General features: G+C 40.1%; 1 protein-coding gene across 1 annotated transcript; it reads right to left on the bottom strand.

Moving 5' to 3' along the window:
• Nucleotides 1–10763: 10763 nt before the first annotated feature.
• On the bottom strand, nt 10764–14112 carry LOC116315574 (rho-related GTP-binding protein RhoU-like). Its single transcript, XM_031733903.2, has 3 exons — nt 13519–14112; nt 13281–13339; nt 10764–12175 (listed from the first exon to the last, which is right to left on the bottom strand). Exons 1-3 carry the CDS (start codon nt 13787–13789, stop codon nt 11684–11686), a joined length of 822 nt encoding a protein of 273 aa, XP_031589763.2. The 5' UTR covers nt 13790–14112; the 3' UTR covers nt 10764–11683.
• Between the last annotated feature and the right edge of the window lie 3189 nt (nt 14113–17301).

The following is a 17301-nucleotide window of genomic DNA, read 5'->3' as shown; positions in this document are numbered from 1 at the left end:
AGGCGAGGACACTGGCGCCACCGGGCTCTCTGACCACCACCAGTAGGCAACGGGTGAAGTGTCTTGCCCAAGGACACAACGACCGAGACTGTCCAAGCCGGGGCTCGAACTGGCAACCTTCCGATTACAAGGCGAACTCGCAACTCTTGAGCCACGATTTCAGGTCAAGAAGGAGAGATGGATTTGTTGATAAAGTGATTCAGAATGGAGTCTGGAGAGCATGCAAGGCGGATTTGTACTGCAAGTCTGTTCAGCATTACAGCTGCAGTCAAGGTTGTCTGGCAAGAACTAAGAATGTTATGACTCACCAGAACTAGTTGAAGACATCTTGTATTTTGTGGAGGTTTTTTGGAAAAGTTCATAGTGTAAGCTACCTGTCTAGCTTTGAAGATGGAAACTCATTTTTTTAACATTTTAGTTCCATGTCCCTGCTGCAGAGGGCGACAGTGTCCAACAAATTTTTAATTTTCAGCTTGAAATACACTGTTGTAATTAATAAACCTATCATATGTCCTTCCTTGGTTGAAGGATGATACTTGACGCTGTAATACTGTAGTACACTAACTCTGCCAAGCTTCAGCAGCTGCATAGATCTCTAAACACAATCCAGGACCTGACACGGCAAGCTGCCTGTGAGCTACACTACAATCAGCGGTTGGATATGCAGAAGTAAAATGATAAAACAAATCATTAGCTTGATCTCATGATGATATTTACCAGCATTAAACAGTATAAACTTGATTATAGTGTTCCCTTATGTAGTACACATTTGCAGCATTTTCAGCTGTCCTGGAAGGAAACTGTTAGAATGCCCAGAGTGAGTTGAAAATGAAGAAATAACTTAAGATCACATCCTTTTTACAACATTTATTACAGTTATATTCTCACTTTCAACATTAAGTAACTATCTGAGTTGAGGAATCTGTTTTGTATAATGTACAGTTTCACTCATCCAGACTTTGAAATCACAACATTTAGGAGGTCAGATGAGTGTATTAAGTCCAGCTATCAGCTAAGTTCTAAAGGAAAGAATGCAGTTAACCAAACGTTTACATATGACGACTTTAAGATAACATGAAGCCTTGCTTTTTATTCTGTGAACATCCATAAGTTCATCATTCATCACATATAAAACTCTCAAGTCATTGAATGTGTGTCAGTGATCAAGCTGTGAAATGTTAGCTGATTATACAAAAGTTTGAATTTTGCCTCTCCATCATTTTGAATGACTTAGGTGCTGATTTAAAATGTAACTTTGGTTCTGCTATGTGTTTAGTATGACCCATGTTGTGTTAATGGTCCAGGTTCAAAGTGAATGTAGAGTACAGACAAGTAACAATTTGAAAAAAATTTAAATCATAGACACACATTATTAAAATATACTTATGAGATAAGCTATACTATGTGCAAATGGTTTTACATGAAAATATAGAGATTTATTCGTCCACTGACGCTTAGTTGGCAGTATCATTCACAAGTTTAAAAATCATAGTACATATCGTGAAACTGATAAATTAGGACAGATTATAAGAACATGATCAGTGCACTTGCTACAAAAACATATTAGCCAAAAGTTTGTAAAAGACTCTAGCCTAAAACATATGAGTGACCATATCAGTGCATGGATTTAACTCCTTTTGAAAATCTTTAGCACAATGTAAGAAAAACACCATCAGCAAGGAAACTACAGAATATTTGTGAGCAAAAAGCTTTTACATGAGAAGCTGGCTAGAATTTTAAGATTCTGAGAGAGCTGCATACAGATGAAACATGGCCTCATATCTAATGTTTCCACATTTCTCTTATTTCATGAACAAAGCCTTGTTTAGCATTAACACATGTACACATGTAATCCAATCAGACCAGGAGTGACATGTTTAGCCGCATGTTCTCCTTAGATTGCTGGCTGTCTGAGTGGTGTCCCAGAAACGATGTGGGCTTCATAGATAATTGGCAAACCTTCTGGAGGAAACCTGGTCTTGTTAGGAGAGACGGCATCCATCCCACTTTGGATGGAGCAGCTCTCATTTCTAGAAATATGGACAAATTTATTAAACCCCCCAAAATATGAATATCCAGAGTTGGGACCAGGAAGCAGAGTTGCAGTCTTACACGCCTCTCTGCAGCTTCTCTCCTCCTGCTACCCCCAAAAACCCATCTCCATTGAGACTGTGTCAGCTCCCAAACAGACAAAAACAAACTAAAACCAGCAACAAACAACTTAAACATAAAAATCACAAAGAAAGAACAATACAGTATCCACATCTGAACCAAAGAGTAAAACAGTGAAATGTGGATTATTAAACATTAGGTCTCTCTCCTCCAAGTCTCTGTTAGTACATGACTTAATAATTGATCAACAAATCGATTTACTCTGCCTTACAGAAACCTGGTTGCAGCCGGATGATTATGTTGGTTTAAATGAATCAACACCCCCGAGTCATTCTAACTACCAGAAACCTCGAAGCACAGGCCGAGGGGGCGGTGTGGCAGCAATTTTTCACACCAGCCTATTAATTAACAAAAGACCAAGACAGACTTTTAACTCATTTGAAAGCCTGATGCTCAGCCTTGTCCACCCCAGAAACCAGTCTTACTTGTTATCATATATCGTCCACCTGGGCCTTACACAGAGTTTCTCTCTGATTTCTCAGACTTTTTATCTGATTTAGTGCTCAGCTCAGATAAAATAATTATTGTGGGGGATTTTAACATCCATGTAGATGCTAAAAATGACAGCCTCAACATCGCATTTAATCTGTTATTAGACTCAATTGGCTTCTCTCAAAATGTAAAAGAACCCACCCACCACTTTAATCACACTCTAGATCTTGTTTTAACATATGGCATAGAAACTGAACATTTAACAGTGTTTCCTGAAAACCCTCTGCTGTCTGATCATTTCCTGATAACATTTACATTTACAATAATTGATTACACAGCAGTGGAGAGCAGACTTTATCACAGTAGATGTCTTTCTGAAAGTGCTGTAACTAAGTTTAAGAATATAATCCACCCACTGTTATCATCTTCAATGCCCTGTACCAACACAGAGCAGAGCAGCTATCTGAACGCTACCCCAACAGAGGTCGATTATCTTGTTAATAATTTTACCTCCTCACTACGTACGACTCTGGATACTGTAGCTCCTGTGAAAACTAAGGTCTCAAATCAGAAGTACCTGACTCCGTGGTATAATTCTCAAACACGTAGCCTAAAGCAGATGACTCGTAAGCTGGAGAGGAAATGGCGTGTCACAAATTTAGAGGATCATCATTTAGCCTGGAGAAATAGTTTGCTGCTTTATAAGAAAGCCCTCCGCAAAGCCAGAACATCTTACTATTCGTCACTGATTGAAGAAAATAAGAACAACCCCAGGTTTCTCTTCAGCACTGTAGCCAGGCTGACAAACAGTTAGAGCTCTACTGAGCCAACCATCCCTTTAACGTTAACTAGTAATGACTTCATGAACTTCTTCACAAATAAAATTCTTATCATTAGAGAAAAAATTACCAATAATCATCCCACAGATGTAATATCATCTACAGCTACCTTTAGTACCATTGATTTTAAGTTAGACTCTTTTTCTCCAATTGATCTTTCTGAGTTAACTTCAATAATTAATTCCTCCAAACCATCAACGTGTCTTTTAGACCCCATTCCTACAAAACTGCTCAAAGAAGTCCTGCTATTAATTAATTCTTCAATCTTAAATATGATCAACCTATCTCTAATAATCAGCTATGTACCACAGGCCTTCAAGGTGGCTGTAGTTAAACCTTTACTTAAAAAGCCATCTCTAGACCCAGCTGTCTTAGCTAATTATAGGCCAATCTCTAACCTTCCTTTCATATCAAAAATCCTTGAAAGAGTAGTTGTCAAACAGCTAACAGATCATCTGCAGAGGAATGGCTTATCTGAAGAGTTTCAGTCAGGTTTCAGAGCTCATCACAGCACAGAAACAGCTTTAGTGAAGGTTACAAATGATCTTCTTATGGCCTCTGACAGTGGACTCATCTCTGTGCTTGTCCTGCTAGACCTCAGTGCAGCGTTCAATACTGTTGACCATAATATCCTATTAGAGCGATTAGAACATGCTGTAGGTATTACAGGTACAGCGCTGCAGTGGTTTGTATCATATCTATCTAATAGACTCCAGTTTGTTCAAGTAAATGGAGAGTCCTCTTCACACACTAAGGTCAATTATGGTGTTCCACAGGGTTCGGTGCTAGGACCAATTCTATTTACATTATACATGCTTCCCTTAGGCAGCATCATTAGAAGACATAGCATAAATTTTCACTGCTATGCAGATGACACGCAGCTCTATCTATCCATGAAGCCAGGTAACACACACCAATTAGTTAAACTGCAGGAATGTCTTAAAGACATAAAGACCTGGATGGCCGCTAACTTTCTGCTTCTTAATTCAGATAAAACTGAGGTTATTGTACTCGGCCCTGAAAATCTTAGAAATATGGTATCTAACCAGATTCTTACTCTGGATGGCATTACCTTGGCCTCCAGTAATGCTGTGAGGAACCTTGGAGTCATTTTTGACCAGGACATGTCCTTCAATGCACATATTAAACAAATATGTAAGACTGCTTTCTTCCACTTGCGCAACATCTCTAAAATTAGAAATATCCTGTCCCAGAGTGACGCTGAAAAACTAGTTCATGCATTTATTACTTCCAGGCTGGACTACTGTAATTCTTTATTATGAATAATGGACTAGAAAGAGAGAGCAGATTTCTCCTGTTTTGGCTTCCCTTCATTGGCTTCCTGTTAAATCCAGAATTGAATTCTAAATCCTGCTCCTCACATACAAGGTCTTAAATAATCAGGCCCCATCTTATCTTAATGACCTTGTAGTACCATATCACCCTATTAGAGCACTTCACTCTCGCTCTGCAGGCCTACTTGTTGTTCCTAGAGTATTTAAAAGTAGAATGGGAGGGAGAGCCTTCAGTTTTCAGGCCCCTCTTCTGTGGAACCAGCTTCCAGTTTGGATTCGGGAGACAGACACTATCTCTACTTTCAAGATTAGGCTTAAAACTTTCCTTTTTGCTAAAGCATATAGTTAGGGCTGGACCAGGTGACCCTGAATCCTCCCCTAGATATGCTGCAATAGACGTAGGCTGCCGGGGATTCCCATGATGCATTGAGTTTTTCTTTTCCAGTCACCTTTCTCAGTCAGTATGTGTTAACAGACCTCTCTGCATTGAATCATATCTGTTATTAATCTCTGTCTCTCTTCCACAGCATGTCTTTATCCTGTCTTCCTTCTCTCACCCCAACCGGTCGCAGCAGATGGCCCCGCCCCTCCCTGAGCCTGGTTCTGCCGGAGGTTTCTTCCTGTTAAAAGGGAGTTTTTCCTTCCCACTGTTGCCAAAGTGCTTGCTCATAGGGGGTCATATGATTGTTGGGTTTTTCTCTGTACCTATGAAGCGCCTTGAGGCAACTTTTGTTGTGATTTGGTGCTATATAAAGAAAATTGAATTGAATTGAATTGAATTAAATTAAATTGAATTAATGTTGACTTCCTTTGATTGTTTATCATCTGGTACATTTAGGATACAGTTTATCCTCACAACTTCACTTTTTTGTAGATAAGGTACGTTTAATAATTTAAACTGCAAAAATAATGTTGTATAAGTTATCTGTTAGCTTTAACCATTCTTTATCTTCGTACTGTCCAGTCTTATGTCATTGGACATTTGGATGCTTAAAACATGAATCTGTCATGTTTTTTGTTTAACATGTAGTTTATTATCTTCTCAGAAGGGCACTGAAACAACAATCAGAGGCTTCAGAGAGGCCAGACAACAGAGCACAGGTGAGTCATGCTGTGTCACCCATCGGCTCAAACCCATCACACAGGCTGGTTACAACGACTGTATCTATGGACACTTTGTTCACCCATATTATTCACCTCCACTTAATTAACAATGCTACTCACTGGAGCTTTCAAGTGTCAATAAGACCCATGTGTCCATCAGTCGAATGAGATTCATTACGCTGCTGTACAATTCGCTACAACCCAGCCAGACTCTGTTGAGTCCAACTTTAACTGAAGTCAGCGTGAGAGATACCAGGATGAAAGTGTTGTATATTCCACCACTAATGTCAGTAGTGATAGAAGGTGAGCAGCTCTTTACACAGGAGAATTGTTCTTAAAGTCAGACTATACTGTACCTCAAGTTTAACCTTTTAATATTTGTTCTCCAATAGTGGTGTCACTTTATTACTTCACAGATCCAAACCTCAAGCCTCTGTGGAGGAGGCTTCTACACTGCACAGCACAGTAAACAAACATCTCAGAGTGTGAACACAGCCTGGATCTGCTGTGTGTTTCTTCGGGATCTAATTTGAACAAGCTTCTCATTTTATGTTTGTGTATTTTTATTGCTTTGTCATCACAGCTCATTAATAACTGACTGCTTTGCTGTAAGTACTGATCTACTTTGAAAGTTGTCTTTAAACTTCCAGTGTGAATTTCTATTCCTTTATCTCACAAGTGGTCAGTAGGATTCTATTATATTTCCCAGAATTATGTGGCAGTTTAGTGTTAGGATCCCTGGGTCATCGACCCAGTGGTTTGTGTTTTGGTTCTTTGAGTTTGTTATTTCATTATATTCTAGTTTTGCTTTTTGGGTTTTTGGATTATTCTTAGTTTAGGTTCTCTGGGTGGGTTCTGTTAGAGTTTTAGTGTTCTGGTTTTCTGTCTGTGATTCTGAGTTGCTGTCTCCCCTGTTTGCTGTATCCCCACGTCCAGTCAGTGTCTGTCTGCCCTGGTCCCACGTCTTTGTTCCCTTTGTTATAATGCCTGCCTGTGAGTCTGTGTTATGTTTCCTGTCTTACTTTGAAAGTCCATGTCTCATGTTAGTGTATCTGGTTTTGCTTCCTTGTCTCGTTAGTCCTGATTTGCCCCAGCTGTGTTTCCCTCCTGTTGCCCATTCCCTGATCGCTCCCTCTGTGTATTTAAGCCCTGTGTTTTCCTGTGCTCTCTGTCGCGATCTACCGTTTACTATGCTGTGTGTTTCTGTCTGCTTGCCTGAGTTTATTTTGCACTTTGGAAGTTTGTTACTTTGAGTTCAGCATTAAAGCTGTTTTTGAGTTCACCTTTTTGCCTCCGAGAGTCTGCACTTTGGGTCCTCCTTACCACCACTCCTGCCTGCACACAGCCTTAACCTAACATTTAGTGTTAACTGTCATTGAAATATCTTCTTTAAAGTTGTGTTTTTATTGCTGTGATCCAGAATTCAAAGAATGAACAAATTGTAGAACGGCCAGTTGAAAGAGGAGATTCAGCTTAGTGATCTCTGGTGCCACCTTCAACCCAAAAAGTGTTGTCTCAGTGTAATGAAGGTCTTCTCCATTAGTTTATTAGTTTACAAGTTTACAACTCAGACTATCACAGGAAGTGATGGACACACACTGACAGTATTTTCAGAAACATATTAGGAATTTTATGGCACAGGAGGATCTGAAATATAGAGTGTTCAAACTTCTACTCATACAGACTGCTTTTATCCTGGAGACATCATCTCCTTTGCTTTCACAGGATATGAGGATTACCGCTCTCCATCAGTGTGTGAGTTCACTTCACAGTGTCTCCAACAACACGTCAAACCTTTGCCCAGAGTAACAGAATGATGTTTGCAATGTGAGAGGTTCATGCTTTAAAGGCAGCCATTAATGCAGCAGCTAATTACACTTTGTACAAATGAAAGAGGAATCTTGACCTGCAAAGACACTACTTCTCTGTGTCTGTGTTCATAGAAGTTCAGTGTAAGTAAACAGTACATCAGTAAACAGCAGATCAGTTATCATTTGGTTTTAAAAGTATATCATGAATTTTTCAATATTGGTGGAGTTTAAACTGAAAGGCAAAATATCAAGTTAAAGTTGAGCCAAATTATTATTAGAGCACATTTAAAATCATCAGGCTAGAGGCTACAATATAACTGATCAGTTCATCAACCTTAACATGTTTGCTCTAAATTCTCTGAAACCTCCTATTGTGCTGGTGAGTCCCTGCGAGGAGGCAGTAGAAGTAGCAGTGATGCAAACCCAGCTCTAAGCAGTGTAACTAAGGGAGAATTCAGGGTCACCTGATCGAGCCCTAACTGTGTGCAGTAGAGATGGTGTCTGTCTCCTGAATCCAAACTGGGAGCTGGAAGGAAGAGGGGCCTGGAAACTGAAGGCTCTGCAGTTTGTTGCTTCATTCTCTGGTCAGCGTGTAACTCTTGGCCTTTGGCACAAGATGTCGTCCCCCTTTTACTCACTCAACTAAACTTTAGTGAAGAACATCCAATTACTCTGACACCTGTTCAGCAGAGTCTCTTCATCTGCTGGCTTCATCCTGACATCCTCTATAATCTATAGATGACGTCAGAATAATGTCTGTTCAAATTAAAAGGATTTTGAAATGCATTTTCATAATTTTTATAAGTATTTGCAACAACAATTCTGTTTTACAGGTAAAGGAGGACAAAACAGAAGATTATTTCAGCAAATTCCAAGGTTTCAAAGCACCAGATTCTCTTCTTGTTAATGCTACTGACACTAAAACTCCTTGAGCACCTGAAACTTGGGTGTGATTTTAGATACTGGGCTTGGCTTCGAAAAGCATATATTCTTCAGGACTGCCTTCTATCATTATTTCTAAAGTGAGATGGTTCCAGTCTCAGACTTTTCAAACAAAACAAATTCATTGTCATGGTCCGGGGTCATTTGACCCAGTGTTTTGAGTTCTTGTGTTTTGATGTCATTTTGTATTATAGTTTACGTTCATTTTGTTAGTCACGAGTTTATTTCGATATTTTTAATTGTCTCCCCATTTCGTTATTGTCTATTAGGTTCCCATTGTGTCTTTGTCCTCTGTGTTCCTCTCGGTGTGTTCGGTGTTTATGGGTCTGTCCTTGTGTCTTGTTTCCCTGCTCTGTTGCCATGTTCCTCTCTTTGTGTTTCATTTCCTGTTCACCTCTTCTATCACATTTTTCCTTGTTTCCCCAGCACCTCTTGTGTGTCTCGTTCCCTCTCTGTCTGCCTGCTTGCTCATTTAGTTTGTGTGTATTCCCAGTTTAGTTAGTTTGTATTTCTGGTGTTCAGCTGTTTTTTGAGTTCAGTCTGTCTCTGTGAGTCTGCATTTGGGTCCATTCCTGCCTGCTTAAATTTATACATACACACACATATATATATATATATATATATGTAGATAGATATATATATATATATATATATATATATATATATATATATATATATCTATATATATATATATATATATATATATATATATATATATATATATATATATATATATAGATAGATAGATAGATAGATATGTATAGCATCGTTTGATTGTTATTAACATGCTTGCTCTGGTGCCAAACATTGTTTAACATTGTCTGTCCCTAGTAAACATCACAGCCTGAAAAAGTTATCAAAGTTTTCAGTCAGGATTATTTTTAAACCCAGACTTGATATTTCTGAAAGGCTTCTTCTTCTTCTAACTGAAACAGGAAGTTAGATTATAGGTAGGTCTCATACAGTCTGCTGAATCAGGACTATATATTGTATTAAACACAAGCTGTTCTTCAGAGAAATCCTGAGGGGATGAGCATTAGCACCCAGATTTCCAGAGAGCAAATCACAACACCTGCCTGTAAAATCTCCAAAGCTGTTTGTGCCTCTGTGCTGGGGAATTTAGGCCAGGTCAGGTCAGGTTATCTGTTAAACTTACTTCTGGTCAACATGCTGCCGAGTGGTGTAAATGAAAAAAAAGAAGGCAATAAACTAGTCAAATAAACATCTAGGTAACATATGCTAAAAATTTACTTTTATTTTACTTAATGATCAAAAACTTTGACTATAAATTTTTTAATAGAATTGTATTAATTTGAGCTTTTTAGTCTTCTGGTTACGTGCTACAATTTTCTAATAAAGTATATTTTTTCTTTAATTTTCTTTAGTATTCCTGTAGTTCCCACATTTCTGATCACTGGATTAATTATTTTTATGAACTATAGCTGTATGTTTACACATATGTTTGCACGCATATATTTAACATTTACAATAGTAAACTTTGACTGAGTGTCAGTTTTAGAGTTTTGGTTAAAAGTGGGTTAAGACTCCTGAAAATGAAAGTAAAAAATGCACATTGTGTGTGCTGAGAAGTCTGTGTGTGTAAAGTGCTGTAAATGTTTCTTCTTACTTACAGTTTGCACATGAGATTTCGCTAAACCAATGAAAGTGTACCAATCTGCTTTTCCTGCTTCTTGAGGTGTGAGAGAGGCGCGCCTTCATGTGAAGAGAAACAGGCTCCATATGCTGGTCTAATCCAGTCCAGGTGGTCCTGTCTGCTTCTATTAGAGGAGGCTGCCAGTGGGGGAGCCTCCACCAGGCTCACAATGAATCCAAAGGCTGGCTTACCAGCTTACTAGGAGTTGCTGTCTGACTGCCTGCTTTCAAAATCGACTTCTAAAAATAAAGATACTTTTTTATCCATGTAGGTTCACCTCATTGAGTCAGGTTTTGTAGAGTCAGAAGTTGCTTAGGTGGACCAAAGTGCTAATTAGGCAATCAGCAATACTTAATTCAATCAACAATTAATGCTCTAATTTGATATTGAGCTTTCTGTTGAATGATAAAAGTGCACAAATGAATCATTCAAGTTTTGTCCTACGATTTCTAGTCTTTTATAAGTGACCTTTCTTTTGTACTATTGTTAAAAGAAATGATCTTGCACAGGTGTAATAAACTTTTATTCAAGGCTTCTGAGCATATTTCATGATCAGGAATGGCATTCAAATCAATAAATATAAACACATAACTAACAAAGAGTATATAATGTTTGGGTGTAAAAGTGACAAACAAACCAAATAATTCATTTTTTTACCCTTTAGATGAGTGAGGCTAACGAAATCAGGACTAAAATATGAACCCACAATCACAAATCTATATGTATCCTCAGATTCTGCTCATTTCTCAGTTCACAAGTCAGGAAAAATGATTTAGAGTACAAATGATTCTTACATGCATCATTGGTTCATTGTTTACAAAGTGCATTTCATATTAACTGTTCATTACTTTCATTACTTTATTAAATATCTTAGAGGCCTAGTTGTGTTTTAGGAACTTTTTGCACACAGATGGATCTGCTGAATATTTCTCCTTGCAACCACCTTCTTTTGTTGATGGCCATTATGTAGTTGATGGTTTAGTAACAGGATTCCAGTGCAGTGCTCTTGCAGTGCAGTGCTGCACTTCAATAAATTGTCAAAAATCAACCCAGCACAAAAACATCTTTCCATAGCTGGATGATTGAGCATGCATCAAGACATCTCCAGGTACTACATTTCTACTACATAATGCAGTTTACTAAAATCTGTCTTTATACTCTAGATACCTCATAAATGACCGAGACTCTTTACACTGGCTGTGCAGCTCATTTTCTATGTAATCTAACATGCACATATTCAATTGTTGGGGATCTACTAACATTTTTCTAGCAGAATTTTCCTGTCAGTTTGAGAGTTTTTAACTGCTATTTGAATTATTTCAGGAACTTGTTGTGTTGCTCTTTGTGTTGATAATGCTTACTCAACTAGCATTATCTGTCACCTGGCCAGCTCTGTCAAACACTACATCACTCAGGTTTGTAATCAAACTGTGTTCATTTGAATTCACAGCTCTGCTCTCCCATCAGGCAGTTGATTTTCCTCCACCAGGTCTCTGAAAGGCTCTTGATCTTATCAGGGGTCTTCTTCCTGAGCGTTAGCCTCTTCTGCTGCTGGACACTGTTGCTCTCTGTGTGCTGGATGCTAGCTAAGATAGCTGAATCAAAAGTGTCCTTCAGGTTTTTCTGAGTCAGTGCTGAACACTCTGCAAAACTCACTGCCCCAAGCTCCTGGGCAAGCCGCTGGCCCTCCTCTGTGGACACTGGCTGCTGCTGGTTATGTGCCAGGTGGATCAGTACTTGAACATCTTCTCTCAGGTCCAGCTGGGTGCCTACCAGGACCACGGGCATGCTAGGACAGTGCTGACGGATCTCAGGAAGCCATTTGGTGGTGAGGTTACGGAAAGAGCAGGGACGGACGACGCTGTAGCAGAGGAGGAAGACATCAGCATTTTTGTAGCACAAGGGCCGGAGGCTCTCCAACTTCCCCTGCATGAATATGAAGACGAACCAGATTACAATCAAGCGGATTTCTTTTACAGACAGACAGGTGGCTTCATTCAGTGTTTGTTTCAGTTATTCCCACAAAAATCAACATCAGCAGTGAATCTGTCTCGCCTCATTTGTGGCTCTCAGATCCAAGACTGCGGACTCCACTGAGGAGATATTCCTTATGGAATAATTATTCTTTTATAATATTGTAAATGCCCTAACCCTGTTACAGAAATATTGTGATTGCTGGTTTTCACTCATAAAAGAAACACAGATAAAGTATAATATATAAAAATAAATAATATAGTTTATTTATTTACACTGATGAGAACTGAGCACAAGTACTGCTGCAAGCATGGCTAATTCCCAATTTGATTCTTTAATGAGTGTTTTCAGCAGCTTCTGTTACGCCGATGTTACTGCTTTGGTCTTCTTCATACAAGATTACATTTATGGGGCCATTCATCTGTAGATCATTTATGGTGATCATTTAAGGTGATAAATCCTTTTCCACGATTTTGTTATAAGTTGGATAGCCCAACCCTATTTTTTATTTTATAAAGAACAAAACAACCTGGGTGTAAATCTTTGTCCAGTCTATCATTGACTTAATCTATTAGAGAAAGGGTGAAGATAGGAGATCCTCAAAAAGGCGATAGAGCACAAGGACCAAAAAACAAACAAACCTGAAATGCAAACTCATTTATTCCTGCAGGGGGCGACATAAACTAACTGGGGTTACAGGGACATATTTGGGATTGGTGGGCAACTCAAACTGAAGGGGTGATAAAGGATTTAAGTCCAGGACTTGCTTTTACCTCTGGACTTAAATCCTTGTGTACTCTGCAGGGGGCAGCCAGCACAAACAATAACTGCTAATTTTGGATCCAATGACTGACAACTACTCATCGATCACTGATGACTTACATTAATCGATCCATCAACCAGCCCCCATTTCTATCATGGCGACGCATTATAAGGAAGAGAGGAGTAAACTTAATTTACACTGCATACATCAATATTTTAACTCCGGCTCTCCAATTCATCATATCGATTGCTAGCTTTTTTAAATAAGAAACTAAAAAGAAAAGCCGATGCTCACCTGTCCAGCCATGTCACAGAGCTGCAGCCTCACCGGCTTTCCGTCAACCACAACCATCGCTAAGAAGATCAAAAGACAGCTTACAGTATGTTTTGAGCTATGATCCTTTACAGCTACAGGAAGCTTTGCAGCAATAAACGTTTCTTGTGACCGAAAATGTGGATAAACGACTAACTAAGGCATGTAAGAAGTGTGTGTGTGTGACGCCTGATCAGCTACACTAACGATCAAGATTTACCGGTAAAGTTGTCAAACGCTGTGGGGACATATTCTGTTGGGTATCCATTGGTGGTGTAGCTCACGATGAGGCTGGTTTTGCCCACCGCTCCGTCTCCAACCAGTACGCAGTGCACCTTGCGCTCGGGCGCGGAGCCGGACCGGAGGCGCTTCATGCTCAGGGGAAAGTCCCGGTTCTTCAGGCGCCGAGGCGGGACCGGGGGACAGTCCCCTCCGCACACCGGGTCCGACACAAGGCGAGGCTTCTGCTTCCCAATATCCTGAGGGAGCATGGCTCTGCCTTTGGATAGAAGAGGATATGAAGTTTTAGATTTGTTGGACGCTTCCAGTTTGCTCCATTTTCGTGACCACTGTTTCTTCTGACCGGCTTCTCTACTGCAAATCTAAAACGCTAAATGGTACTTCGGAGATTTGTGTTAACCATGTCAGATATTTGGAGCAGGCAGTGGCACAGCCGTCGGGTTTCTCTGCTCAGCAGGAGCTCCTGATTGGCATTCTCCCTGCATCTGCTGTGGTTGTGTCTCCTATAAGAGGCTTACACAGCAGAGCGCCATCTGAAGCTGCAGAGCTCTCCAAGTGAAATCAGCTAAGCTTACTGGAAACTTTTATCCCGCAGAGGAAAATACGAATTTGAATTCATTCCTATATAGAAAAAAGAAAAAAAGAAATCATCTTCGCAGATGGAGCACCCTGAAACTCCTCTGCTGAATAAATGTTAATGTTGACAAAACAGCCGACATAATAACATACATAGCAACAAAAGATAAATACAAATGCTGACTCACTGTTACTGTGACATCAGTTCATTTCTGCCAACCTGCTGCTTTGTGAAAATGTGAAAGAAGCGTTGCTATGCCCTCTGGTGGTTAAATCATTTCAGCTGTGGAGACTGAAGGAGCAGTAGAAGCAAAACGTGAATCATCATTACTCACACAAGCTGTAGACTGTAGGTCTAATGCTTCAGCAGAGAAAGAGAGGGAAGGCTGAAAACATCAGAACTGGAGAGAGGAGGCTGCATATCGTGGCGGGGGAAAGCTGTTATAACACCCTCAGTAAAGATCACAGAGACCATAAATATCATAAATAGTTCATAGTTATCTAATTCAGCTTTTATTTAAAAAGGAAAATTGTCTCTGATGTGCGTGATTAAAGTAACCTTTTGTGTTTTGAGGTCAAACTCTTGAGTCACACAGCTTAACAGGGATTAGTTTCCAAATTAATTTGGATAAAAGTATGAAGCATTGGACCAATAATAATAGTCTGAAAACAAATACTTTTTTCTCCTTTATGGAGTCAGACAGGGAACTTCAATTCTTGCAGATTATGATTGATTTTAAATATTGTACTAGAATTACAGCTGCCTAATGAAATAAACTAACCTTGATTTATTCTGTCATCACAGACGAGGTAAGAAACTGCATCACTAAGCCCAGCCGGCACCTTTGTGTGAAGTGTGTCATTTCTGCACAGCAGTCTCCTGGAGAAATGTGTGGGAGGCAGAATGTGGGAGGCAGAATGTGTTGCCATGCATTTAACAGCAACAGCACCCCACAGAGTGAGAACAAGAATATATTTCTTAGGGACACATTGCATGAAGTGTGCCTGTTTCTTTAAGGGGCAATCGGCATTGTTGAATTATTTGTCCAGAGGACGTCCTTTTCTCTCTCAGTACAGAAACATTGGGTGTTTCTATCTTTCTCTATATGCAAAGAAAACACTTTGTTTTCCTAATTTTTTCTCAAAGCTGTGTTTTTATCTAGAAATACAAAAAGAAGAGCAAATTCCAAGAACTTAATACCTCAGGATAAGAAGAGATTTCCAACCACTCCGTGCATGAGCTGGAATGGAACCAGAAGGATAGGATTTATTTGAGACTATCGAGATGACATCCCCCAGTTGTTCTTATTTCTGTTTGATATAAAGTTGTGAAGATATGACACAAAATGTAAAATGCTTCAGAGCCATATTAACAAATGGAGTCCAAAAGGTAATTACTTATAAAAACAATCAAGCCACATTTTTGAAAAAATGTTTACAATTCAATCCAAAAAGGTCTATTTTCATCAATTTACTCATTTAATCTTTTTTTACTTATTTTAATTTGTGTGTGTGTTTGATAATCTGCATAAAAATATGAATAATTGAAGATAACAAAAGTGTGGAAGCAAAAGTTTTCCTTTTCTACCCTTACAGAGAATTTCTGATCCAGTTTCACCAATCCCACCTCTGTCGCTAAAGAGCAGGGAAACAGTTTTCTGAACTGGCACTTTAAAAAGAGGCCGCTCCATAATATCTCACTTCATCTCACTTCACAATCGCTTCATCTGTGCCATTCTCACTAACATAATGCAGTCTATAAACTGTGATCCAAGTCATTACACCAAACCAGTTTTAAAAAAATTGTCATCTGCAAAAGATATTAATGCTTTTAAAAAAGTTTGTCTTCAAAGTCAGACAATTCGTCGTCCTGAAGGCAGATGAAACATTGCTAAGAAATCATCTTAAACCAGCGAAGGACACTGTTGCCTAAAAGGATTAACAAAGAGTCGGAGGAACGCACCAGAGATCTACCAGCTCTGTGAATGGAGACATGGGGCAGCGTCTGAAGCTGGCAAAGCACACACAAACACATAAATCTCATCAACACAGAGACACAGACACACACACACATAACATACAAAGCTGCTATTCTACTCATGTACAAACAGTCTCCCCTACACCCTCCCTACCCTCCAACATCTGATAAACTAGACACCTAATCAGAATCTTTGGGGACCCCAGGCCTCCTTTTGGAGTATGCAGACCAGGCAAATACATTAACTCAATTTAGAGTTTGGAATTAAGGGCCCACCCCTCCCCCTTTATAAGCGCGCGCACACACACACACACACACACACACACATGCAACATCCCTCCTCTTTCCCCTTACTCTGCCTTTCCTCTATCGGTCATCTCTCTTTTTGATGGGATCAGCTGAGCGCTACATTCTCTTCTTCTTCTTCTTCTCTTGCAACCTCTCTCTCTCTCTCGCTCTCTCTTTCTGTCTCTATCTGTCACACTCTCTCGCTCTCTCCCTCAGGGGACCGGGGTGCATGGACTCTATAGTTATGGGCCGAGGCCATCTGTCAGCGTGCACATTCACGCAGCCACCAGAAGGCCGCAACATGTGCAGATTTAAATGGAGAACCCAACTTTCCCAGGACACACAGTCCTGACCCCGGCAGCCGCTGCAGCTCCCCCTCCTCTTCATCCTCCCTCCCATCACCCCGTGCCTCCCTCCTCCTCCTGTTCTTTCCTCCATCCCACGTCCGTGACCACTATCCAGCATCCCTAAAATACAGACCCCACCCACCTGCCACACCCTCCTTCACCAACACCACCAAGAAATACTGTCTGCATTTGAATCAGTGAATTAAAGTCCCCCACCCAAAACCTCCTGGACCAATCAGGCCCCAACCCAACAAACCCCAAATAAGTGTTTGCATACGTGTGTGTTTGTGTGTGCGCATTGTAATGGCTGAGCAGCATGCACAAGCACCATCTTTACACATAATGATGGATTTCCACCTTACATAGCAGCTGATGGAGAAAGAGGGGAGGTTAAGGAGGAGGTGGGCGGAGGGTGGGGAGGGGAGAGAAGGGAACGAAGCAACACCGGTGGGTGTGTGAGAAAGGGAGCGATCAGCTGATTGGTAAAACTGATCATGAGGAGAGGGAGAAAGGATGGAGGGGAGTGTTAGGCAGCAGTGTGTGTTGTTGGATGTGGGCGTGGGGGGCATGGGGT

The sequence above is a fragment of the Oreochromis aureus genome, linkage group 6 (genome assembly GCF_013358895.1).
Source record: "Oreochromis aureus strain Israel breed Guangdong linkage group 6, ZZ_aureus, whole genome shotgun sequence".
Lineage (NCBI taxonomy): Eukaryota > Metazoa > Chordata > Actinopteri > Cichliformes > Cichlidae > Oreochromis > Oreochromis aureus.
This window is presented reverse-complemented; position numbering and strand designations above follow the sequence as displayed.